This window comes from Takifugu flavidus, chromosome 9, assembly GCF_003711565.1.
Source record: "Takifugu flavidus isolate HTHZ2018 chromosome 9, ASM371156v2, whole genome shotgun sequence".
In the NCBI taxonomy this organism is placed as follows: domain Eukaryota; kingdom Metazoa; phylum Chordata; class Actinopteri; order Tetraodontiformes; family Tetraodontidae; genus Takifugu; species Takifugu flavidus.
Window position 1 is genome coordinate 7459277 of NC_079528.1, and position 17174 is coordinate 7476450.

Consider the following 17174-nt stretch of genomic DNA (forward strand, 5'->3'; position numbering starts at 1 on the left):
AAAAACTGAATTTCCAAACTGCATTGAAAATAAGAAAAGTCTCTTTTTTTGGATTAACAAATCCAGATATATTTAAAAATATTTATTAGTAGTATTTATTCACGCCATTTTGTAAGTCAATGAAAAGCTGAAGGTTTGGTGATATTTTTCAATTTATTTTTTGGCAGAAATATATTAAAACAAAATAACATTAGAAACATTATAGTCGTTTTAGAGTGATCCAAACAGAAATGACCCAGACTCTCACCTGCTCTGGGAACGCGGAGAACAAAGCGCGACAGGAGCAAAACAGCGCAGAGGACGTGCGTGATGTCACGAAAAAGGACCCAGATGGAGGTTCGATGGCCAATGAGCGCCAACGACGTCACCGTCAACCCCCCAGACGACATGTGAGCGCGAGAGGGACACCTGTGCGGCCCCACCGACGGCGCCGCGTCAACACGACCCAACCGAAGCGAGCGTAAAAGCGCGCACGCTGCGGTGGCGCGCAGAGCAGGAGGACCACGAGTCAGCGAGACGCGCTGACAGCAAAGAACAGGAATTTTATTTCCACTTCCCATTATTCTGAGGACAGCGATGACTGATAAGTTTGATTCTGAATTCCCAATTTTGACACCAGACGCTCATTTTGGTTGGTTTCATTCTCAGATTCTGAATGTAAGTGAGCTCTCGCGGGCCCCGCGCCTCTCAGTGGAAACGGTAACGGTTAAGATTGGAAACCCACACACCCGCAGCGCCCTGGGCAGCCTCCTCCTGGATCATGTTATACTGGGAGGCGTTTACAGCTGTTTTCTTTCATAATACAAGGCGACACGCTGCGCTGTGAGAGCTGCCTGTTTGCAACAGCAACAAAAGAGATGAACTACCTCCTAATCATCCATCTCCAAATAACTGGCAGTTTCAAAGCGCCCAGATCAACCACATCACTGTTGATTTTGTGATTAAATAGACCCTTTCCCCTCCAATTAAATCTGATTCGTGGTGACCTCTACACCTCTTTTATTATATTATTGAATATTGGATTACTTTGAAAATTTCCCGATAAACAATGCGAAATATTCAGGTTAAAACAAGAACATTTGAGGTTTTTTACAGAACAGAAACCAATTTTGTCTTTTTAAATGCTTTGCAGAAACACATTTGTGTGTTTTGGCTCTGTTGTATTTATGGAGGGCGAGCAGTAACGCGTTACAGCGCTGTAACTGACTACATGTGAAGGATTACGGCCGTTTTCATCGCCTCGGTGCTGAATCTGATACTCACAGAGATGCCTGATATTCTCTCCGGGCCGCTCTGAATTAATTTGGTGATTAATGGCAGGAGGAATGACCCTCACCGGGCGGGAGTTTTCCCACTGTTTTGATTTTATCGGGTTAAATGATGACAAGAACTGTGCACATTTAAGCCTCCCGCGCGCAGCCGCCGGGTTTTAAAGAGGAGAGAAGGAGATCTGAGCTGCTCTTAAATAAATCACCACAGATTATACATTTTTGGAATGAGGGGCCTGCTACAGATTGGAGGTAAAAGTGAAACGAATTAACCAATTAAATTCCCCCAAGAGCTGGTGATTGATGATGTCAGCTGCTCTGCTGCTAATTAAAAAGAGTCAAAGCGAAAAGAAGAGAAATTCTGAGCATGAGGTCGTGGTCATTGATGGTCGCTCGGACTCATCCCGAGGTGAATAATCCACAGTAAAATGGGTGAACCTGCTTCAACATCTCACATCTAAACAGAAAAATCACGTCTGTGGATGAAACCCCCGCTCCTATTGCGCTCCAGTGGGAAACAAAACCAGTGGCGTAAAAGATTCATCCCCAAATTAACGAAAAACATTTTACTCAAGTGAACCGATTTTACACATAAACGCGTGTTTGCTTTCACCGAGGTGCACAAAGGCTTGAACTTGCTTTGTGTATCAGGTTAGATCTGAACTCAGAAAGTGTCACTTTAAATCACAGCGGCTGTGATATTAATCAGAAGAGGCCAACTGTGCAGCTACCTGCGCCTTCCATCCAAACGACGCACGCTCCTGCTCAAATTCCCAAACGGAATTTATCCGTACGAAACTCCTGCTCATTATGGAGAAACACAGGCTGAAGGGTGGACCTCCAAGGCGGCTAATAGAATTTCCTGCTGTTTTATAACTGCGTCCCTAAACCAATGTCACCATATGCTGCAGCTGGCACAAAGGCACAGTGCGCGGTTGGTTCCTGGGCGGCAGCTTAAATCCAAAAGGGCCAAAATAATGTCTGAATATATTTGAGAAGGTACGAGTCCTTTTTCTGCACGTTGCTACCCCCGCTGCTCTGTATCTAATTCAGCTGCTCTGTAAACAGGCAAAAATGAAATATTTTACGATATAAAGGAAGGTTTTTTTCTCACCTGAAATGTATATTTGCTCTGCTCTGTTTCCTTTGGCATGTATTTAGTTACTTTTCAATTCGCCTTTCAAATTTAAATTTTAACTTTAGGATTTTTTTCCAGGTTAGGTACAGGAAAAACATGATACAGCAGCCTGGTCTGTCAACGTGAACCAACACGTGCCTCTCAGACGTACCTGCTGGTCTCTTCGGTTTCCACGTCGGCCTCTTTTTGTCTCTCTAATCCGTCTCTCTACACAAATGCCGTCGTCAGATTGTGAGCCACGGCACCAACACCCCTTTATTATCCGTCTGCTCCACGCTCTCTCATTAAATTACTGGCAATCGTGGATTTTATCTGCAGGCAGTAAGGAGAAGCAGCAGCAGCAAAAAAATAAATAAAATAAAATAAAATAACAAAAGCGTGATGCATGGCTTCAGGAGCTGGAATTTCAGCCATAAAACCACGTGAAACTGGTCTAAATGTGCTGTTTCGATTTCAAATCAACGACCGATTAGGATAAAGTACAATTAAAATGTATCACCTGTCATATTAAACAGTTGATGGGGAAACTTCTGTTTGCTTCTAGTCAAATCAGTTTATGTGCTTCAAAACCAACCGAAACTGTTCTCACTGGCAGCCTTTAGCTCAAAGACAGGTCACACATTCGCACGTCACTCATACGGCTTCGTGCGTAATTACGCACAAATAGCCAACATGACTATCACGAGCACTGGCGCGCTGTTCATCCAAACCTCTCCACAATGAAAACCTGCCGGTAACATTTCACTGGGCACCAACTCTCCCTTTCTGGAAGAACGCACCAGCAGAGGGACACAATACATAAACAGTCCAGAGCCTTTTTTTCTTCCTCGGCAGCGACAGACTCCTCCTCTTCCACACGTCCAATTAGTTATTATGGTCCGGCCCTTTAAGACGCAGCAGCGGGTCAGCAAGTAGTGTAGTGTTTCTCTAATTGAACTTCGCCCAATCAACAGTAACTCGTTAGCAGTTGCTTTCTTTTCTCTGCCGCCTCAGACGGCTTTTTTTCGCCTTGCAGGGATTCACCCCCTCCAGTCTGTCCCTGCGTAAAGATCTATATGGAGCTTGCGAGAGGAACTGCGAGTGTCTGAGGGGAATACGCTCCGGCTGCCTTCGCAACTACGCCCGAAGCATGGTTCTGGTGGAGCAGAGGAAAACGACGAGCTAAGCCGCTGCTTTCGGGTTTTACTGCCAAAACACCAAAACGCACAAGAAGAACCAAGTTGTGGACGCTTTAAAACAGCCACTTGAATGAAATAGTCAACTTTCTGGAAGTGTTTCTTCGGGACTGCGATGACCTCCAGTAAAGACATGAAGGCAGGTTCTGTGTTGCAGTCCAGCGGCGACGAGAGGAGGCGAGCTCCCCTGGATCAGCTGCCGCCCCCGGCCAATTCCAACAAGCCGCTGACGCCGTTCAGCATCGAGGATATCCTGAACAAGCCGTCAGTGAAGAAGTCGGTCGCCAGTATCTGCCCACCGAGGGTGCTGGAGAAAGTGACCGGCACCAACTCCGCTAGAAACGGGATCACCACTCCCTCATCGCCGCTGTGCGCGCTGGAGGAGTTGGCCAGCAAGACATTTAAGGGTCTGGAAGTCAGCGTTATCCAGGCAGCAGAAGGTAATTATTGTTATATTTTAATGCAGTTTGATTGAGTTTATTTATAGAAATATCTTAGATCTCGGGTTGTTTCGACAGTGAAGCAGCTAAATGTTCAACGTTACAGCAGCAGCTCGGCACGATGGAGCAGCTAAACCCTCCAAAACTGAGCTGTCAATAAGTCGGTCTGGCTTTGGGGTCGGCTCCATCACGAAATACAGAAACACACACTGAATATCTCACACTGATACTCAGTAAAGTTCGTTTGAATTCGGATTGTTCTGAAATAAATCACCGGAAATTTCAAGATGAGTTTTAAGATTTGTCACCGTAGTGCATGTTCTGCCATTTGTTGCCATTCCCTAAATACGATAATCTGTATTTTAAAAATATTCCATTAGATAAAAAAATAAAAAAATAAGTAATTCACGCGGATAAACGGAGTTCAGGCCTTCTTTGCCTGTTTTCTTCCCCTTTAACTCCTTTTTCTGTCTTCTTCTCTCACTCCTCAAAGGTCGGGAGCATGTAAACGCTTTCGGGCAGAGACAGACGTCAAAGAAGAGGAGAAAGTCGCGGACGGCCTTCACCAACCACCAGATTTACGAGCTGGAGAAGAGGTTTTTGTACCAGAAGTATCTCTCTCCGGCCGATCGCGACCAGATCGCGCAGCAGCTGGGCCTCTCGAACGCGCAGGTCATCACCTGGTTCCAGAACCGCCGGGCCAAGCTCAAGCGGGACCTGGAAGAGATGAAGGCTGACGTGGAGTCCCTGAAGAAAATCACGCCACAGGCCCTGCACAACCTCGTCAGCGTGGAGGGCGTAGAGGAGTCCCAGCACGGCGGAGGCCACGACGCAAGGTCGCCCAGTATCTCCCCGACCTCTCATGAAGGACACCGGGCCTTCCCACAGTCCCCATCCTCGTCCAGAGACCAAACCACAGACGAATTCTCGGAAGATGACGAAGAGATCGAGGTGGACGACTGACAGCGAGGGGGGAGTCTGGAAAGGGGGCATTTTCGTCCTGAACTTTTGCACGGATATTGACAAAAAGGGGAATTAAAACTATTTCAGGACCGTTTTTTTCACCCTCTTCCACCCTTCCAGTTTTTTAATTTATTATTCGGACTCGTGAAGCCCCTCAAGACTTTTGTTCGAGTTCCACAGCAAAGACTGAGGAATAAAAGGCTTCACACAGACTGTTTTGGTACAGTAGGACTGCAAATCCTGTAGAAGAAATCGATTCACATGCTCACTTTTAAGGAGGGAGAGAAGCCAGTGCAGGTTCTTTTTCATTTCTCATTTCAATTCGCTTTCCTATTTCAAAGGAATCAGATTTACCAAATACTTCCATTTCAACCCTTCGCACCATTTATTCTGCCCATCCCTCCTTAACTGTGATTCTTCTTTTCTGTTAAGGACAAAAGAAGGCGCAGACTGCAAACTCCTGTATATAGGTATATATCAAACACCCTATGCGATAATTTTATTGTAACATTCTATTTAATCAGCATCTATGTAAATAAAGGTTATATGATATTTCAAGAAGCTCGCGGAAAGGTGTGTGATTAACTAAAATCTGCGTGATGACGCGCGGCCTTCTGGATATTGTGACAAAACGAGCGGCTGCAATAAAACTCATTTCTAACAAATAATAAAAAAAAAAAATAATAATAATAATAAAAGAATCTGCACGTCGAGGTGCCAAAAGCTCCATCAGACACTGAAGGAATGCAGCACGAATCATGTGATTTTGATCCAGACGTAATAACGCAGGTATTTCCCCCAGAGAGATTACAGAACTATGTGAAATATTCATGAGGAAAATCTGCTCAGTTTGGTTAAAAATCGCCGCCTTTCAGCCGTTTGACCCCCGCTTTCAGGCCTGAAGTGCCGTGACTTCAATTAGCAGTCGTCCGCGGCCTTTCTTCCCATTCTTCTCCCGGGTTTTGAATGCGTCTTGTCACAAGAAGGTCCGGGTCTGCTGCGGTGTAAAGAAAAGCTGCTGCCGCCCCTGCGCCATATGTTTGCCCCCTTTATACGAGTCGTCCTTAACACAACTGGTCGACATGATTGATTAGGTTAACCCGCCTTTGCCTGACTCTTAAACAGCTTCCAGCGAGCCGCGGGTAATAATGGCACACATCTGCCACTCCCGAGTGTGTTTGGAGAGGAGAAAAGTCTGTCATGAATAGCAAATGTGTTGGTGCGAGGAGCCTAATGAATAAAGCTCAATGGGAGGCGGCGAGAATGCGGCGTGCTGCTCGCCATTTGCAGCGCTTTGGTTGCGCGTTCAGGGCCTTTAGCGTGCGTGCGTGCGCGTGTGTGATGATATCTGCTTTGTGATCAAATGTCATGAATCCTAAAACTTCAGAGGTGATACGTCAAATTTCCTCTCAAACCGCAGTTCTGTTAATTTATTTCATAAGTATGTTTGATGCACAAAAATGCAGCCGAATTAAACATGTTGACACGTGCATCGTTTCATTTAAAACTGAATAAAACACACATTTTCTTACTTCTTAATGCTGAAAAGCAGCTTTGAATCATTTTTGATGAACGCATTAAGCGGTCAAACTAAACCATCACCCTAATACCACAACAGAACAGGGTGAAATAAATCCATTTCTTTAAATCTATATAAATTATTTCTTTTAAAAAACCACAATATTATAAAATGAGCCTGGGTTCGCGCGATTTGGGGCTCCAGGGTGGTGAAACCGAGCCGACTGGAGCCACAATGGAAGCAATGGGCCGGAATCGCGGAGGTTGAGGAGTCAAGTGGAGCTTTTATTAAGAAGCAGCAGCTTTAAATTAAAGTCAGCAAGCAAATGAAATTATTTAGAACATGAAAACACTCCAGGCCTTTTAACAGGAATTTGTGAATTATATCCATTTTATTTATTTATCCCTTGTCTCATAATACAATAACACAATCTTTTAAAACTCCCCCCCAAACAGTAAATCAGTCTTTAAGAATTATTAATTATTTTGGTGTTTACATTTCAGCTTCTGGTAAACGCTGCAGTTTATGTTAATTGGACTATCGATTTAATCATTTCGGTCCCTGAAGCATGGAAACTTTAACCTAAAATGCTCGTTTTTAAGCTTTTCCGAACCTATAAAACGCCATTTTTATCGCACATCACATTTTATTTTCCCATTTCAAATATTAAAAGATGGTGAATTTCTGCCCCCTGAAGAAGGAGAACATGAATTGGACAGGGGCATCTCAGGGGGCATTTTTACTGCTTCAGTGACTGATGTTAGCTTATATTTTGTTGGAGGCCACTTGGATACATATTTGTAGTGTTTTACAGTAGAAATATAAAGCTCAGAGGTAACAGCTGCAATCGGAGCCGGCGATCCTGCAGAAACCGGAATTCCTGAATATTTTGGCCTAAAGGTCAAAGCTTGCGGGGATTATTATTTTTTCAACATATAGGAATACCCCGGGAGGGGGGGCTGGCCTAGGCTTTGTAAAGACTGGCTGGGGAAATAATGTGCGTGTGTGCGCGCGCACTGTATTCTAGTGCATTTTTTTCTCCATTTTATTCTTCATTTAGAAAACATGGCCACGGGGCTGTGGGCAATCCAATTAACTCCAATGTCCTCCTAAAGCCTCAGAAATATGTGACGCGATGTTGATGAGGTCTCATAATAATTATATTTAAACAAGTTTCAAGCTTTTCAGTCCGAAACCTCCCGTCTTTGTTCCTCAACACATTTAACGTGAAATCCAAACCATATTTATGGAATTCGAGGATCAATTGTATCAAAAAATACAATAACTAGAGGCTTACATTTAGGGGTTTTCCCCTCCTCGGAAGCAGCTACAATTTTCCACAATTAGGGAACTGAAAGTATCAAATATAACCGTCCAGGGCAGAACAGCTAACGAAGGCGTCAGCGGAGCTGCAATGGCGCCACCTAGCGTCCACCATATGAACTGCTTCTGCTCCAGACATCAAGCGTTTCTGATTATTTAGTTTGAATGTGAGCAGAAACGGGGCTCATTTTTCAAGCAGTTACACTTTACACTCTGGACAGCAATAATTAAAACGCTTCTGCAATAATTCAGAGCCCAGTTTATCCCACTATGGTCCCAAGTTGAAGCAGCAGGAGGAGATGAGTAGCTCTGACCTCTGCAGCCCTGGAGGGAGATCTTCCATCAGGCCAAAATGCACCACAGTGGAAGTAAGAACAGAGAGTCTGATGGTAAAACGTGCACCATTCACAAAGATCAGACAGGTGAGGAACACGAGTCAGGACACGTGATCAGAGCAAACGGTCCGGAAAACTGCTGCCTGAACCGTTTAAATACCGCAACTTTTTACAGGTACTAGCCTGCAGCTGCCCCCACGGGAGCCCACAGATGCAGAAACCAGGCAGGTCTGCAGCCGCTGACACATGGAGCAGATGTCAGAGCACCAGGATTCGAAGACGAGGCAGAGAATCGGCAATAAAAAACACAGGGAGTGCTTCCTGTCAAGCCACAGCCCGCGGTGCTCATTAGCATGGTAAAACCAACACCATGATGAGCCATTTGGGAAGCCAATCACTTCCAAAATGTTAGTGTTTTTCTATTCTCATGACAAAAATGCTGTTTTATGACATTTTAAATTTATTTTCTCAAAAATACAAAACAGGGAAAATAAGTATATGTACACAAACACTAGTAAAATAGAATATGTATTGTACAAAATATATACAGCTGTTGATGTGAAAACAAGCCCTATCTGCTCCTTTTGTCCTTGATGGTGTAGTGAAGGACTAATGGCTGAGCCTGTAGAGGAGAGAAACAAAGTCTTAAAAGAGAAACTGAATGCTTGTTTTGCTGGATTTTAAAAGAAATTGTTTCATATAATATATTCCTACATGTTACATCAACTGAAAACAGCTGCAAATGTGCAGCTCCGCCACAGCGAATGGCGTGTGGAGGCACGCACGACAACTGTTGGCACCATTTAACGGTAGCTGTAGCGTACCTTGCCAAACCAGTGAGACAGCCATAATCGCTTCATGGTCATGTGATCAGGCAGCGACTCGTTATTGAACAACATCTGGACCTGTGAGGGGAGCAGGAGGCAACATCTGTGACTGTTTTTAGATGTTAGCACAAGATGGAGAAGACAAGCCACTGAGAACGACGCCGTGTCGCCATGGAAACGGGAAGAAACACACTGTTGATCTGAGAACTTTCAAATTTGAGATCAGATCGGCGGAAATTTCTACTCTGAAACACGAATTGTGAAAATGTCAGGGGTCAAAGGTCGAGGACACGGCAGCACGACTTTGTTCATCTTCCTCCTGTGACGGTGGGATTTTTTAAATCATGAAATATTGCCAGGATTAATTCTACTGCCACTGACTTCATTTTACCGACTTATTTTCTAATTCTCATAATTTATTTACTGAATTTGCTACTGTCAGAATGCATTTCTCCCATTTTTCATTCAATATCTCTGTTGCTTGATGAAGGTTTTGCAAGTAAGAACACTTTAAATTCCACATGTTTTTTTGCTTTAATTCATGTTTTTAATCACACATCTGTCAATACTGAATAAATCACCGCTCATGCTTCATTGATCAACAATGTTCATGTCGAGTTTGGACGACTGACCTGGTTTTTTTCTACGTTGAGACGATGACAGAGGACCTTCCGTAGGTGTCTCACCTCAGCTCGGACAGAACAGCGAACAAACTTCTGCTGCAGGGAAACAACATCAACTCGCTTTAAAGACTTTTGAAGCCGAGAAGAGAACTTTGCTTTTGTTCCGTGTGAACATTCACAAGTCTTTAGAATTTACAGGTTAGACCAAACTTTTCTTCTCTTTCATGTCACCCACGTAACACATTTGTGATTCCTCAGCAACAAAGCCTGAACTCATTCCTGCTAGTTTTCGGTCCCAAACTAATTTTTTCCCCCCTAAATTTCACTTGTGTTTCCCCCCGAAAAGAGAAAATATTTAAAATCGCAGAAAAAAATACTGAATGTTACCACAGTAAAAACAGGTAAATGGAAGTGAATGTTTATGATCATGAAGTGAAACCAAATGAATGAGAAACCCACGCTGGTCTGAATCACACTGCTTAGACTGGAATTCGCTTTCAGCGCCAATGGCGCCATCTACTGACTGGTTAAAGCCACTGCAGCTATGCGTGTGGAAGCCAAAAATAATAAACAGACTTTTATTAAATGGCTGCTGATTAAATACCTTGAGTTCAAACCAATACTGTTGCATAATGAGAATATCTTGGCGGATTTGACAAGCTTGTTTCAAACAACATTTATATTGTCGGGGTGAAGATAAATTATATATTAAGTGTACTGTGCCAGATGTTGGAAATATGTGCCCAATATTTGAGCCTAACACAGACTAGGATTTTAGCAATGTTAGCCTTGTAGAAGTAAAATAAGACTCATCGGGGGCTCAGTTATCCTGGTTTCTATCAGCTTACTTCAGCAAGTGGAATCACAAAGGTGACCTTGAATAACCGATTTCAGTGCCACCCATAAGTTGTGTTAAATTATCGTTGCAGCCTGATGTGATCCACCTGTGTGACAGCAACACTGAGAGAACGAGACTGATGCTTTCAATGGAATCACGAGGACACGGAAATCAAATAAAGAAATAGCTGAACGTGCGGTCTGGGACAACAGAGGTGATTAATGTATTCAAGCCAAAACACCCGACTCTGGTGTTCATCCCAGAATGTGACAAACAAATGTGCACGACCTCTGAGCTCTTCACAGCCGGAGGCTCCGGAAACATAGATTACAGCTGACGTACCTGCAAAGTAAGTTTGGTCTTATCTTTCCCAGCCAGAGACGAACTGAAAAGACACGACGACGGTTGTTAAACGCTGTGTTTGCCGAAAGGTTACTGAGATGTCTGACAAATACTGCAAAAATGGCAGGATTCTCACTTTAGCCGCTCCAAGCAGAGAGACACCTGCTCGTCGTATCTGTAGAAATGGGCTTTTGAGTGGTCGAAGCTCGTGTACGGCAAACCTGCAGCATCCGGCAAAGCATCTGGAGAACCAAGAGCAAAAGTTTGGGAATCATCTCTTTGGCATATTTTAGCACCACTTAATGCTGCTGTGTACGCGCTGACAAAACAACGTTAAGCCAGGACAGGAGACACATTTAGAGGTTTGCTTTAGTGGAAACGCCTCAGATTCTGACAGAAATTAATAAATAAATGCTCGAGGTTATTTTCTCAGAGGAGCTGCAGCAAATATGAGACATGATGAAAGCAGAGACTCACCGTCCCCAGAAGGCTGCACGACTCGTTCTAAACCACGTGACTGATAAAACTCCTTTATTCTCTTGTCTTCACCTGTTCAGACGTTACACAACAGAAAAAGACTAAAGCCAGCTGATCAGGCCAACGGGACTCTATAGATCTCTCTTAACCACTTTTAGACTGACTGCAACAATATAAGAGGACGTACTTTCTTGTAGTCCTGGTACCAGTTTGTAGACGATGTCCTGCATCACTCGATCCAGTTTGAGGTTAAGTAAAGGCTGCGTTTCGTGAATTTTGATGTTGCACATTGGACAATACTTGCTTGTTTGCAGGTATTTCACAATGCAACTTTTACAAACTATAAAACAGGAACAAATTAGAGTTGAAGAGGAGGTATTTTACACACGCAGCGCATCATTGTAACTAAGGGATCAAACTCACAAGTGTGCAAACACTCTGTAATCGTGGTGGCGTCGATGAAGTAACCTGCACAAAGGTAGCAGACGATGTGTTCGTTAAGGTCCTTGATCTTAATCTTCACCTCCTCCTGTTGGGGACAAATGAAGCACATCTTTAGCCGAAGCTTTAAAAAATATTTAAACTAAAAAAAAAAGCCGTGAAAGCATTCTTAATATACAGGAACACAGTCTTTTCTTTCCACCAAAAAGACTCAAAGTAATAAAATGTCCCCACAGTCATCATAATGAAAGACACTCAGATTATTGTTCAGAAAAATGCTGGCATGCAGTCAACAGGGCAGATGTCCTTCAGAATCTGCCAGAAAATATATAAAAGACATATAAACGCCTGTCCTGACCTCGGACTGTCCTCTCAATTTATATTATACCAGGAATATTTGATATTTTTGGTTCTACCATCAAAATCGAACCCCTTCCTCTGTGATCGGGACGCACGGACCGACAGTCCAGGACGGTCCAGGATGGTCCGGGACTGTCCAGGACGGTCCGGGACTGTCCAGGATGGTCCGGGACTGTCCAGGACGGTCCGGGACGGTCCACAGCAGCGGACATAACGGACCGCGCATCGCTTGAACAAGTAAACTTCCGGTTAAAGTACCAAACAGAGCTGAGTGTGGGTCTTTGAGCTAGCAGAAAGAACAGGTTCTCGGCATTACTGGCACACGCTGCTTCGCTGCATGTGTAGAACAACCCGGGTGGACCCCCACCGCGCACGCATGCTGAAACGGGGACCTTCCTTCGCAGCGCCTCGACTCCGCTCTCCTCTTCTCTCCATCAGCGCCGCGGAGACGACAACGATCCGCGTCTATCGCGCCTGTTCACCGGGCCTCCGGTGCCCAGCGGCCGCCTCTGTGCTGTTATACCTGTGCTCATGGGCTCACCACACACCGATACTCACCTCATTTCTCAGTGGGTCCAATTTGTAGACGGACTGGAGTTGATTTCGTAGCCGCATCGCTATGGCCATCGGACCTTGTTCCGCCATCTTTGGGAATTATGCTTACTTCCGGGTAAAGCGGAAGTGTCCTTTTCAACAGGAGGCGGGCAACACCAAAATAAAGGTAAATAAATTAATACATTTTATAAATGCTACTATAAAAGTACAGAACACGACTGGTATATTCTGCTTCAGTCGGGTTTATTTACTATTATACATACAGTATATTTACACTAAATAATGTAGAAAGATCAATACTTTCCATAATTTTGTTACATTTATTATTTACATGATAATTTCTATATTTGAAGATATCACAGATAGACCCTTATTAATTATTATTATTATTTGTTGATATAATTATGGTTCTTTTGCTATTTAATAACAATTAAACATGTGCGCGGACTACGGTGAACTCTTTTCAAACTAATTATCTTCGTAGACTAAGTATTCTTATAATATTAGTATACTAATTATATTAGTTTGCTCTTTGAGTTACCATCATTCTTATGATGAGTCTTATTTCGTTTAGCATAGAAATAAATCCACGCGTATAAATACAACTAAACGGGCTTAAATTAAAATAAGGATCGATACATAAAGGAAAAATGGTAGGTACTGTCTGACACCAAATTTACGTTTCGACTCAGTTTAAATCAAATATTTCACTTGAGCAAACTTATTAACTTTAACCAACAGGGGGCGCTGTAGCCACACATTTTAGGCTGAAGTGCCAGTCAATTTAATATTATTATTTTTGTTGTTTGTTTATTTGTTTAATGTTTTAGTAGCACAGCGATGCTTTGTCTACACATATTTTCAAATGTTGTCATAATTCCATCCTAATAATAGTTATTATCTCAACCATATTTTAATTTTTATTTGCAAACTCATTTATTTCGAGCTTATATATCTTCAATGACTGCATAGCACCCTGCAGGTAAGTTAGTCCTCGCATTCCAACTATGTGCGCAACATGTCGGAAAAGTGCTCAGACAGAATATAAAAGGTTTTGAAACTAAATGCAAAGTGTGTGAAAAACCGTATTACACCACAATCTTCAACAACAACTGAACGGACCCTGTCACACATCCAGGCCTGTATGCAGCCCCTATAAGCAGTGTGGAGGGTCGTCTTCATGCACCGTTGCACACAGTCCCATGTGCTCTGGGGAATTATGTCAGACGGCCTGGTATCGAGCCCGCAAATGTTTACTGAGCAATATAGCAGCAGAACATAATTAATAACCTCAAGAAATACTTTTGAAATACAAAGAATAAATATGCACTCTACAGCTATTACCTGTTGCAATAACTACATCTTTTCAATTAACCTTAAAATCGATTTTTTCATTGAAACTAAACTTATTCAGCATAACTAATCTTAGAATTGTGACCCTTTTTACTGGAGGAGCACTTGAAAGTGAAGTGTTTGAACCCTGCATGCACTCTCCTGCATGCTGTTTGTGGGTTGAATAAGTACTTCTTTTTACCTCCCTCAACAACAACCGCTGAGGGTCTCTTTGTACAATAAAAAGGTAGCCGATGATGGTCGCCCCGAGCTGGTCTGTGCTAATGCGAAGTATAATGTCGGAATCACGCAGAGTGTGTGGCCTCGGCACGGCTGAGATTATCTTGCGGTGTGTGTACAAGCTAAACTTTGGTATTTATTCAAGCTGCTGTGGTTTCACATGTGGCAGAGCCGAGGTTCAGATCTATTCGTGTTCCCCTAAATTCACTCACAATCACCTAATTATAAAACAACTGTGAGGGAAAACTAGGCAAAGGAATGATGTATTATTGGTTGTGGCTGCCTCTGAATTAGCTCTACCCTGTCTCAACAGGTTGTCCCAATGGTATTACATGTGGAGGTCTACTTGATCCCTCCCAGAGGGCTTCCAACTATTGGACCACCCAAAAGCTGCCGTCCTACACAAAGACTCACCCTTCATTCATTCTTTTGTAAGTTCTATGTTCCACAGAATGACTGTCAAGTTTGTGTTGTTCGTTCGACCTCGGTGAGTGTAGCCCCTGAAATAACTGACTGGAATGCCTCTCTGAACTGATCTGATTGGTCGGTCCGGAGGCCACGCTTTGATTACAGACACTCAGAGCTGTGTAATGTCTGAAAATTCCATGAAACCTTTGGAAAATTGCTGATTTTTATCTCGGGGAGAATTTGTCACACTGTTGAAATAAGACCGGAACAGAAGCGCACGCCAACGAGGCTAAAATCAGGAACTAGATCAAATAAAACATAATACATGCAGGCAGCCTGGTGGAGTTTGAGGAGACGTTGATCAGTCTGGCTTCATTGCACCTCTACAGACGGGCCTTTTGTCCCCTACTGTCTGCCACTTCCGCCTATGTAACGTCTTATCTGCCAGGCCCGCCAGGTCACTGCTTATCTGATTGACGGGGCTTTGACTCCACGCAACATTCAAATACCCTGAGGGCCTGCAGGCGTAGGAGGATCACAGCACAGTGAAGTTCAGAGGACGAGAGCGGCCCAAGAGGCCGAGAAGATCAAGAGTGATCCACACGTCCGTTCCTTCGTCATGTCAGAAACACAGATGAAGAAGCTTCTTCCACGTGTCCACACATCTGTTCATCACTGCGGCCGATCAACCCCCCCCCCAATGAGGGGAAAGCGATGTTGGTGCCATCGGCAATAAAAATGTCGACCAAAGTATTTTCTACATTCACTGTTGACACAAGCATTTGAATTTAGAAACTAAAAAAGGCCAATTAAAGAAGTTAATACTGTTAAATATAATCAAATAACAAAAGTGGAAGTTGAGTAAAGCTAAAAGAGGATTGGGGCATTTATGAGAGGATGTGATCTTAATCATCGACATTAAACCTTAAAAGCACAAAGACCTCCAAATTCTGTAACTGTAATAAATAAAACACTTCATCAATAAATAAAAGCCTGCGTGATGAAACTGCAGGTCTCTGGATCCATGGAACCCTCGCTGCCAATAGAGACCCCATTCACCTCAGCTCTGGACATCCTGTGCCAAAAACCAAACACACAACGACCCAGCTATAGAATCAATGTCCCGCCGTGCCAAGAAATAGGCCCCTCGTCCCTCCACTCTCTCTCCCCCTCTGTCAGTGTCTCTCTTTCTTTCTCTCTCCCTCAGAGCAATCAGAGCATGCAGGGGTGGACTGCAGCTTTTGTCTCCTTTGCTCCAGCAATTGGCCACCAAGTGGCAAGCTAATGACGAGAGCTTTCTTGGAGTGGCTCCAGAGCAGTGCAGCTTTGCAGCCCGCTTGATGGGCGAGGGCATAATGAATGATGTAGGGCAAGCCCTCCGGCCCCCACCTGGCACAAGAGCCAAACTCCCAGTATCACCATCTGAATAATGTGGACAGCTGGACAAAAACACACGCAGCAGATCGTCCCTCAGCGATGAAAAAGATGACTTGTTGGTGGCCACATCTCACCCGGCAGCGTAAAAGAACATAAATATACGGGACACCGTTATGTATATCACTGCACACGGAGCCGGGAGGGAACGCTGCACAGATGTGAGGGCGGCTCTAATCAAACGTGCTTTGCTCCAGCTGAACGCTTCATTTTGGGCTATAACGTATGTGCAGAGCCGGACGCTTTACAGCTGTTTTCACGTTCAAGTGTAAAGTTTCTGTGAGGTCACTCAGACCCTGATTTAAGACGCAGTCCTACGAGGACAATTTGTAACATCTAGAATAATTTGGAAGTGAAACCTGGTCCAGTGTTCATGGTTTCCACAACACACACCGTGTGTGTATGAAGTGAAGTTTTCCAGTGAAATACGGGAGGCAGCTTGTGGCAGACGTCAACTTAATTCATTTAACTGAAATGATGCCAGTTTTTGATGCACAAACAATTTGCATGAATGAAACAGAATGAGCTTTGATGCATTTATTCTTTTAGATTTGTGCAATAATCATTTCCACGTTAATAAAGCAATTTAAAGTCATGAACATGTGCCATGCTCTTTTTTTTAAAAAAAAGATACACTTTAATCGCATTAAAATGGCTTCATGATTCCTTTATGATCCCATAAAAGCTGCACCTTCATTGCGATGGAATATAAACGGTCAAATCAAAAGAATTTTATTTTGTTGTTAATAAGCAAAACCGTAAAATTTATGAGTGAGTTCATTAATGCTCATCAGACAAAAGAGGTCATATAAAGGTTCATTAAAAGTGTTTGTTGTGTTTGTCTGCAGCAGCTGCATCCAAGTGAACTCGGAGCAAAAATTCCCTGCTTTTAATTCAAAGAACCTGAATTCCGAGGAGAATTTCTCCCCTTTCGGTTGACGCTCGAGAATCCCGTTGGGCTCCTTGTTGGAGTGAATCAAGCTTTAGTGATACAGTTGATCCTTATCGAGCGTTGCTGCATGCCTATTTTACACCCAAGTAAACATGTAAATAAAGAAAGCGGTCCAAGCGCACGGCTCCAGCACTTGTTTTGACTTTTGCCGGTGATAAAACCAAAGGCCTTTCACTTCGCTCCT

General features: G+C 43.5%; 2 protein-coding genes and 1 long non-coding RNA gene across 5 annotated transcripts; 2 read left to right on the forward strand and 1 right to left on the reverse strand.

Annotated features, from left to right (window-relative positions):
• Positions 1-3268: 3268 nt before the first annotated feature.
• lbx2 (ladybird homeobox 2) lies at positions 3269-5196 on the forward strand. Its single transcript, XM_057043852.1, has 2 exons — positions 3269-4021; positions 4515-5196. Exons 1-2 carry the CDS (start codon positions 3697-3699, stop codon positions 4982-4984), a joined length of 795 nt encoding a protein of 264 aa, XP_056899832.1. The 5' UTR covers positions 3269-3696; the 3' UTR covers positions 4985-5196.
• A 3407-nt stretch (positions 5197-8603) lies between these two features.
• On the reverse strand, positions 8604-12760 carry pcgf1 (polycomb group ring finger 1). 3 transcript variants are annotated; one of them, XM_057043623.1, is made up of 9 exons: positions 12628-12760; positions 11692-11797; positions 11456-11608; positions 11269-11340; positions 10928-11033; positions 10792-10834; positions 9621-9707; positions 8986-9066; positions 8604-8783 (listed from the first exon to the last, which is right to left on the reverse strand). In XM_057043623.1, exons 1-9 carry the CDS (start codon positions 12712-12714, stop codon positions 8733-8735), a joined length of 786 nt encoding a protein of 261 aa, XP_056899603.1. In that variant the 5' UTR covers positions 12715-12760; the 3' UTR covers positions 8604-8732. The 3 variants fall into 3 exon arrangements, with proteins under 3 accessions (XP_056899603.1, XP_056899601.1, XP_056899600.1); XM_057043621.1 differs by lacking the exon at positions 12628-12760 and adding an exon at positions 12126-12515 and having other exon boundaries at positions 9621-9704; XM_057043620.1 differs by lacking the exon at positions 12628-12760 and adding an exon at positions 12126-12498.
• LOC130531567 (uncharacterized) lies at positions 12620-16633 on the forward strand. The gene is made up of 2 exons (XR_008952137.1): positions 12620-12790; positions 14510-16633. It is a non-coding gene; the product is annotated as an uncharacterized LOC130531567 (long non-coding RNA).
• The last annotated feature ends 541 nt before the right edge of the window (positions 16634-17174 follow it).